Source organism: Coptis chinensis, chromosome 4 (genome assembly GCF_015680905.1).
Source record: "Coptis chinensis isolate HL-2020 chromosome 4, ASM1568090v1, whole genome shotgun sequence".
In the NCBI taxonomy this organism is placed as follows: Eukaryota; Viridiplantae; Streptophyta; class Magnoliopsida; order Ranunculales; family Ranunculaceae; genus Coptis; species Coptis chinensis.
In genome coordinates this window covers 78,574,253-78,583,037 of record NC_141459.1, presented here as the reverse complement: position 1 = coordinate 78,583,037, position 8,785 = coordinate 78,574,253, and the positions used below count along the sequence as shown (strand labels likewise).

Sequence of the window (8,785 nt, the reverse complement as noted above, 5' to 3'; positions counted from 1 at the left end):
TCGTTTGTTGTATTTTGAGTGGATAAGTAAAGGATGGGATTTATAGAAAAAAATTAATAATAATCAACTTATTAGAAAATTATTAGAAATTTAGCGAAAATATGTAGGCCTTGTTTGGCAACCTGTATAAGGACACCCTATCCAAGAATAAGTGACGTGGCAATAATGTATAAGTTGTACTGCTGTTTGGTCCAACAAAAAAGTTAAAACTGTATTCAACCCGATGAATAGCGCGAACATAAAAACGGTGATATAGAAATCCAAATGAAAAGGAGAGATACGGTAAAACACGCTTCGGAATCAGGAGAGTGGAATAAAAGAATTTGTTTTTGCTTGTGAAAAAAAGTTTGGTCTTCTTCTTTTTCCATTCTCTCTAACTTCTTCTTCTATTTTCCTTCACAGTTATTCTCTCTTTTTCTTCAATGGAGGAATCAAAACCTCTTCCTCATTCTCTAGCAAATTCCACATGAAATAACATTTGAAATCTTCGACCACTATTAACGATTAGGCCCATGCACCATTTTTACAAAGAATGAAAGGCCATAAACATCTATTGGAATTTTAGAATATTTGTTTTGCTTATAGGAATTTGTTGGAGGGCATTGGTTTGCGAAAATCGTTTGTTTTGAGTGTTTTCAATTAGTGTTCCTAACTTGAAGTCGTTATACCTGAAGAAAGGTAATTTTACCATCAAGTTCAATTTTTCAGAGTTTTGTTATTTTATTTTGCTTTTATCAATTTTTTTTTTCTTTAAACAAAATAATAGGCATGAATTAACCAATCAAAGTGCGAACCAAACATTGGACAAGCTAAGTCTATGACAGACAACACCTTTCAATCAAAGTAATTCATCTACAGATTTGTGTCACCTAAATAACTTTAAGTAGTACAAATTAAGTTGCGGCCAAACAGAGCCGTATAGATTGTTTGAAAAAATATATCTAGATGGGCCTGATTGTCGTATGTGGGCCTACAAAAATATACAAAACCCTACCTGGCATGTACATGGCTCCGCCACTAGGTGTCATATTCAAGCAAGTTGACCTATATGAATTTTACAGGTGTCACGGTTTATCTTGTTATTGATGTCATTTAGATTTGGGTATTAGAGTAAAATTTTACTCGTATACGGTTAAGTCGAGCATCACAAGTTCACAACTACTCCGAAATGGTAGCCTTCTTAATAATCATCAAATACTAATTAATTTAGTGAATTAGTGTTGTATAAATGTGGTTAAAAATACTGATTAACATTTTTCTTCATTTTTATTCGATAAATACGACCATAAGAAAATTGAAAAATATTTAACTTTGATTAAGATTGTAGTATTATTTACATGAACTAAACCACTTTTAAACTACCCGTGTAAAGAATATATTGATATTCTTTCCGCCCAGTTTCGTAATCCCATATTATGAAATAACAATGCTATTTACATATATTATGGCATCAAAATTTGTTGCATGTTCTTGTGCTACGTAGACAAATTACAATATGGACTCAATAGTTAGGCACACACATTTTTTATCACACAACAACATAACACTACTATGAGCAATGATATGAGTTAACCAAAAATTTTGTGAAACAGATCTTTAAAAGTATAAGCTGCTAATGGCCCTTTCCCGTGGCCTCCACTATTATTGGCCTTGTCGCACGCCAAGGCGCAAGCATTCTCGCATTCCACTGTAGTTGCACTTTCTTTCATGCACACCGGCATACATTCTTTCCTGCATAGAGGGTCCAAAAAAACTGCTGTACATGCCAATATTTTAGCCAAGGAGATCAAAAGAATTAAAAACAATATCCCCTGAGTCATTTGTTTGTGACCCCTAAGCTAAAATGAAAAATATGTGTGCTGTAATTCTTGAATTCATATGCAATTGCACTGAGATGAAAAAGAAGATTGATGATATATGGAGAATGCAGAATAACGAAAAAATAAATAGAAGGGAGACTAGAATTGTATATAGTTCTGTAATCATTTCCGAGGAAAATGTGGAGAGTTTGCATAAGTGAGAGAAGCAGGACTTTGTCAAATTGGAATTTTTTTGCATTAGGCAATTTAAGTGGTTGATACTTGATATTAGGTTCCTCAATAGTCTCCACTTCCTCAGTAGTCTCCAATCTTATATCTATTTCTACTCACAATCCGCGTTATGATTAACTAAATTTAGCTTGAAGGAGGTAAGTTATCTCAGAGGATCAGGTAGTGTATTGTAAATAACCTTAAGAATTTTTAGTTATATTTAAGTATTTAATCAAACTTTATAAATAATAATACTTGAATAAGAACATGTGTGGGGTAAGATGTAAGCTAAATAAGGCCGTGCATGGGGTACGGCCTTAAGGGTGTGTCTGATTTGATTTCCAGATAACCGGGGAAAACATATGAGATTCATGAATCATGATCGAGGGTGATGAAATTTGGGAAATTATGTGGAGAATTTGTTTGTGTTCCTCAAGTAAGAAATGCCACATTTCACACACACACTTCAGGAAGTGTAAAGAAACCGTAAATATGAGGTCACAACTCACAAGTAGAATATTAAATGATTGCCATTTTAGTGCAAATGTTTAGCCTAGAGAACAACTACTGATCTATCTATAGATTCTTCTTTGCCATTTTAATGCAAGATACATAGGTTCTAGCTAGCTTTGTTCTTTTCTTCAACAAATGCAACACATGTTCTCACTTCTCACACAACGAATTCATTCTAACCTTGCAATCAAGTAACAAGCCCAACAAGTTATATTCTGGTTCAACTCCAAGGCATTTATAAGCGTTGTCATTTGCATTGTCTTTTTGGAGTTAGAGTCTTAGGATTCTTTCACTATTTAAACCTGAAGAGGTGACAAGTATTCATTGTCTTGTCTCCTCGTTTGGTGTTTTCTACAGTTAAATAACTTTCCAGCTAATATTTTTGTTTTTGTTCTTATGAGTAGTAGTACTGTACTACCCTATAAGGCTATTGATTGAAATCATTTCACAGTAAAAATGGTGGAAAAAAAAATGAGATGATCAACTGATCAAGAGGGATATATTGGTCATTTTGAGATAACACACAGTTTTAGCTTTCTTTTTTTTTTTTTTTTTTTCCTTCTCTATATGAGTATTGAGTGGGCAACTAGAACACTGTCACTTTTTGGTAAAAACTGAAGCAAATGGAAACCATTTCTTGAAATTGATTGATCAGCTTGGATCTTCAAAGCCACCAGAATTTTTTCATTTTTCTCAAAATCATTGTCTATTCTTTTTGGCTGTTTTCAGTCAGAAACATTGAAAAAAATTATCTTTTCTCAATATTTTAATAATAAGGCTTGTGTAGTGGTGTTTTGTTTATTAGAAAAGAAGATTTGGTATTAAAGTTTTGTCAGCTGTTAAATGTTATGAATTGGTTTTCTTGTACTACAAAGTTGTTTTTAAAGAAAATTTCATGAGGGTTTTGTTCTCCAAGCTCCACTGTCCTTCTTTCATTTGCTTCTGCAAACCATCTCCTCATCTTTTGTCACCTATTCCATTGAAATTAGAGAACACCCCAAATGTTCCTACAACTGTATCTTCAGTTCCTGATGGTGTGGTTCAGTTATCACTTGAGGCAGCTGAGGTTGAGAAAGTGAGCTTAGATGAGAAGCAAGAAGTTGAAGTTGTCCCCAAAAGTAGCTTGAAGAAGTCATCTTCACAAGCTGGGAAAGAAGGTGAAAAGGGGAGGGTGCAGTGGATGGATTTCTTTGGTAAAGAGTTGGCTGAGATCAGGGAATTTGATGCGAGGTGTGTTCTATTATTGCCTAACCTATCTATGTTTCTTGTTGTTAATGTCAAATTAGTTTAGCTACATTTAATGCATGTTGTCCTTGAGATCTTATAGGAAGAATTTATATACTGAAATTTGGTAAGCTTGATATGCAACTCACGCTTGAATTTGGTATACTAGAATTGGATTCTTTGTGTTCTGCCCAAGATAAACGGATATTTAAATTAATTTTCAATCTGAAGTCATTGAACAGTTGAATGCAGTAGAGAATGGGACTAAGTGTAACAAAATTAAAAAAGCCTCCTGGAGTTATGTAAGCATTAAGCTCTTTATAACTGAGAAACTTGTTTTTGAAGAAATGTTGAACATGGGAACTCTGTATGGTGTTATCTAGGTTACCTATCCGAAAGGTCAACTTACATGTTGAGAATTTGAAATTTAAAATACATGTAATGTACTAATGTCAGTTCGTTTTGTTGTTAAACTTGATTACCTTTTGAGGAACTGGAGTTTTAAAAGCTCCAAGTTCTGGTACTTGACTGGCTTGTCGAGCCTGATCAGCAATCCTAGAACTTTCCCATCACAGAGGGTGGAGAATTCCCTCCCCTCGTTCTGGACCAATCTTCAATAATTTCACCCAATGCAATGTCACTCGCTGCTTCTATTTATCTTGTTTTCTTTCGAGGATTTGAAGAGCTTTAAGACGTGTTGGTCAATGGGAGTGTACAGCCAAGACTGATTGTTTGACTGTTGAAGTCTTGTCTGTTTCCTACATTGGTTCATTAAGACAGAGAATCAGAGAGATTAGGTGCTAAGTTGTAAGACAGAAGTGAGGTTTCTTTTGATGTTTTTCTCCTTAAGTAACTGGTTCACCCTTGCAGGTAATGTTTATTTAGAACTTCTATGATCTATTTGCATCGTGACAGTTCTGGAAGCTTAATAAAAAAATCTGCTTGTAGTATACCCTTGTCGGAAGAGAAGGTAGCGGTTAGTAGCTAGGATACTAGGATGGACCTTTAGCATGTGCTTCAATCAGGACAATGAGTCTAGTTTATCAGTAACAAATAGTGGGAAAATATCCTCAACTGTCCTTGTAACTGAAGGTCATGGCATGATGTTGAGTGGAATCAACTGAGATTGCTTCTTGCCAATTCACCCTTTTCATGAGGATTTGAGTAAAAAGAAAAATCCAGGAGCATTTTCAGGAATAAAAACCTCCAAGTAAAATGTTATAGAGTTATTGGATATTGTTGCATGGTATACAGACATATCTTAGTTTTGCTCTCTCGGAAGGTAGCCTCAAAAATGAATATTAAGGGTGATTTGAGAAGCCAGTTATATACTCGTTCGATCCTGTAATTTATCTCCCTGCATCCAAAGAACTATTGAACTCAGATGCAGAGCAATACGAATATTAGTCATGTCTAGACGACTAGACTGGCTTGGTCTGTTGATATGTATGTTGGAGGGTTCCTATATTTTAAATACCACTAGCTATTAACTGGCAGTGTATGTTGGCAAGGACGAATTATGCCCTTCTTGTAATGTCTGGGACTCTCTAAACGAGAAACCCTTCATAACAGTTGAAACACACAGCCATGTGGCATCTGTTCTATGTGATTTTACATATATTTGGTTATGTAAAATATTCTGAAAGACTGAAGGGAGTCAGAGAATCAATCTAACAGAGTGTTCAAGAAATGGCAAAACATATGTTAAATTGTCAGTGCAAACTGATCTATTCTTTTTTTTTGTGTTGTTCTTTTCATTTCCGTTTTCTTATGCCAAAGTTGTATAATTGTTTAATCTTTTGCCTATGACATAGACACTAGTTTACGGTTTACATCTCGACTACTTACCGTCTTACTAGATTGAATTTGAACTTTTCAGTGTTATGCAACGTTTAGATACTCTAGAATTTATTTTAAGTTAGTCTTGTTCTTTTGACATGGACATGATCTTTAACTGTGAACTTGATAATCCATTCATTAGATTTAATTATCAATTTCCTGACCACCACTTGAATGGATGATAAAATACTTGGAAATGCTACTTAACTACTTATTCAAGAGCAGAAAGATTACTAAGATTACTTAAAATTATCCAAATTGTTGTATCCATGTACTTGATATCACATTAGACTCACTTTTCTGATACAAAATTACCGACGCCTGATACATTTTCCCACAGTGAATCAGGAGACTCGGATGATGAAGAGGACGGCATCAGAGGCTGCATTTGTGTCATTCAATGACAACCAACCCTGCTTACCTGTGTAAGTTCTTTGCCAGTTATATAATGGAGAACAGAATGGTTAATACACTGAAGTTCTATCTTCACATCTTGCATACCTGACCATTCCAATGGTCTTGAAGTTCTCCAAACTATATTGAATAAATTCACCAGAGCATCGAAAGTTAGCAACCATTGCCAACACTAATGATTTCCAAGTTCATTTCTGCATACCCTAGAAGCTAAGAAAGTTTCCTTGTCCAACTGATTGTTAATTCTTAGCCAACTTCTGATCTAGCATTAGTGAGAGGGTTATATATCAATCATATTATTCTTATCCCGTTAACTTCATGCTAAGCTTCATTTTTTTGGATAATCTCCATACTTTCATTCATGTGCCATAATTAATCCCACTGTTGCTGTATTCTCAGAGAACAGATTTACCAGTGTTAGTTCGATCAAGTTTTAACATGCTTCTGTAGAGCACTTTTTTTCACCATTATGGAGGTGGGTTTGTCGGCTTAAATCGATTGCCATTATGAATCTGTTTTGAGAAAACTCATCACCATCAAGCTAAGTTTACATGGACACTGATTGGATTGACAAATTAAAGTGAGAGACAAGAAGAGGTAGAACACTTATCATAGAGACAGCATCATGTTCATTAGTGACCCACGCGTGAGCACAACGTGCTGCTAATTGTAGGTCTACTACATCATTGTCATCATATCACAGATAGTGACAGGACTGAAGCTGGTGAGATCCAATGAATGATGTTTTGGGCTTTCGGCCCCAGAATCTTTTGTTCGTCCCTCATTGCTTGGAATCCATTTTCTCTAGTGTGATTGTGTAAGGAAAAAAAGAAATACATGACGAAAAGAAATATTCATATGGCTAAGAGCAAATTTGTTCACTTCACAATACCGCCCCACTTATCTGATAGATGAGTTTCCAGTAAAAGGAAGCAAAAGCGCAAAACTCTGAAAAATATGAAAACTCGTTTGGGACGGTGAACTGTCATGTCAAAGTGGTAGCAAAGTAGCAATTCGTTAGAAACATAGGTTGATTAATATGACTTCCTAAAGTACTGTTTTTAACTTCTAAACAGCAAAATGTTCAAAGCTCATCATAGCATGTCATGACTTCTGGATTTTAAATTTCATCTTATTTCATTTTAGCGAACATTTTAGTTACTTTGGGTCCAGTTTTGAGTATACTTAGAAGGGAACACAGCAAAAGGGAACAAATGATATCTACTAATCTATTGCTTGAACCAGGGTTTTTGGTTTTAAACAAAATATCGTGGGCTCCATTTTACGTAGACATTCCTTTCAACTCCACTACTCCGGGGATGTTGCTTCAAGAATCAAGATTAAATGGTTCGTGTACACCTATCACAACATAGATCTGGAGATAACGATTTGAGCTTGTCTATAAAACCATTTATTAAAATTGTGATTACGAAGCTTAATGGCAGCAAATGCGTCTATTACAAGATCATATCATCTCTAGAAAATTTAAGCAGCAAAGGTCAAAGGCTCTTATTTTTTTCGCTAAAAAAAAAATAAAAAAATAAAGGCTTCATTAATGAATAGCAAAGATGCATACGAAATATAACCGCCCGATATATTTAAGCCCATACGAAGTTAAGAACCATGAATTACCCGTTAAGAACATTGCATTACACCAAAAAAATTAACAAAGGCTCAAAAACCATTACAGTTAAGAACAACCTCGTATCGTACGTATCTATAGAGAGTTAGAGACCAATGCATTTCTCTAATATGGAGACAGAACTATAGGAAACAAAACATATCTAGTTTATGTTTTGAGCACAGGCTTTTGGTGTTAAAGAAACACATTGTGGGCACCATTTAACATATTTAACATGAACATTCCTTTCACCTCCAGGGATGTTAGTTCAAGAGTCTAGATTAAGTGGTACATGTGCACCTAATAAAATATGTTGTAGACTCATACTTAAATATCACAGCATAGATCTGGAGATGACGATTTGAGCTTGTCTATAAACCATTCGTTGAATGTTGTGGTTTGGGAGCTTAATGGCAGCAAATGCGTCTATTAATGTTGAGAACAAGCTCTTATTAGGTTTGAAAATGTAGTAATCTAAAGTTCTAAACAATAAAGGATCAAAACCATTACAATTATCCGTATTCCGATGCCGTGCTCAAACAATCTAATACCATTGATCTTTAGCCTATCAAATTGGACTGAATTTTCTAATTAATAATTCTGTCATACCATCAATAAGAAATGAATTGATACTAAGCCACCAGAAGTGAGGAGCACTTCTGCCATGCCATCAATAGTGTGGTGGCCAGCCTTAATCAATTAATTAAGAACAAAAAGATTAGTTAATTTACTTCTTTAATTAAATAAGAAAAAAAAAAAGATGGGAGAAAGCGTGGCGAAGAAGGTTTTCGGGTCCCGCCAACAGCTAAAACTTTTCCCATTCAAATCTGGACGGTAAGATCTGCGGCTAAAATTGCCAGCTCCACCGTCCAAAAAAGATTCAATTCAAAAAGCAAAAAGCAGAAAAATGTGGGGCCAATTACCAAGAGTGATACCACTATTTTTGAAAGCTTAGTGGGACCTACATTTCAACATCAATAATAAGTCCTTGATTCTCAATACTAATTACCCTATGGCCTATATGGCCTATCACCCTATACTCTTGTCGAACCATATCCCTTGCGCCAAAAAAAGACCCAAAATACCTCCAAGGACGTCAGTGATATGGTTCTAAAGAGTCGTGTTATGTGTTATGAAGTTTATA

At 35.0% G+C, this 8,785-nt stretch overlaps 1 protein-coding gene across 2 annotated transcripts; it reads left to right on the top strand.

Moving 5' to 3' along the window:
- The first annotated feature begins 2,287 nt into the window (after positions 1–2,287).
- LOC147504938 (nuclear polyadenylated RNA-binding protein) lies at positions 2,288–6,906 on the top strand. Of its 2 annotated transcripts, XM_086557591.1 has the most exons (3): positions 2,288–3,773; positions 5,947–6,031; positions 6,420–6,906. In XM_086557591.1, the coding sequence occupies exons 1-2, from the start codon at positions 3,439–3,441 to the stop codon at positions 6,008–6,010; spliced, it is 399 nt and encodes a 132-aa protein (XP_086413717.1). In that variant the 5' UTR covers positions 2,288–3,438; the 3' UTR covers positions 6,011–6,031; positions 6,420–6,906. The 2 variants fall into 2 exon arrangements, with proteins under 2 accessions (XP_086413717.1, XP_086413718.1); XM_086557592.1 differs by lacking the exon at positions 6,420–6,906 and having other exon boundaries at positions 3,295–3,773; positions 5,947–6,176.
- Positions 6,907–8,785: the final 1,879 nt, after the last annotated feature.

Excerpts from the sequence above, each read along its gene's own strand:
- LOC147504938 (XM_086557591.1), top strand. The coding sequence starts at position 3,439 with ATGAGGGTTTTGTTCTCCAAGCTCCACTGTCCTTCTTTCATTTGCTTC. Across the intron at positions 3,774-5,946 it reads ATCAGGGAATTTGATGCGAG|TGAATCAGGAGACTCGGATG; the intron begins GTGTGTTCTATT and ends ATTTTCCCACAG.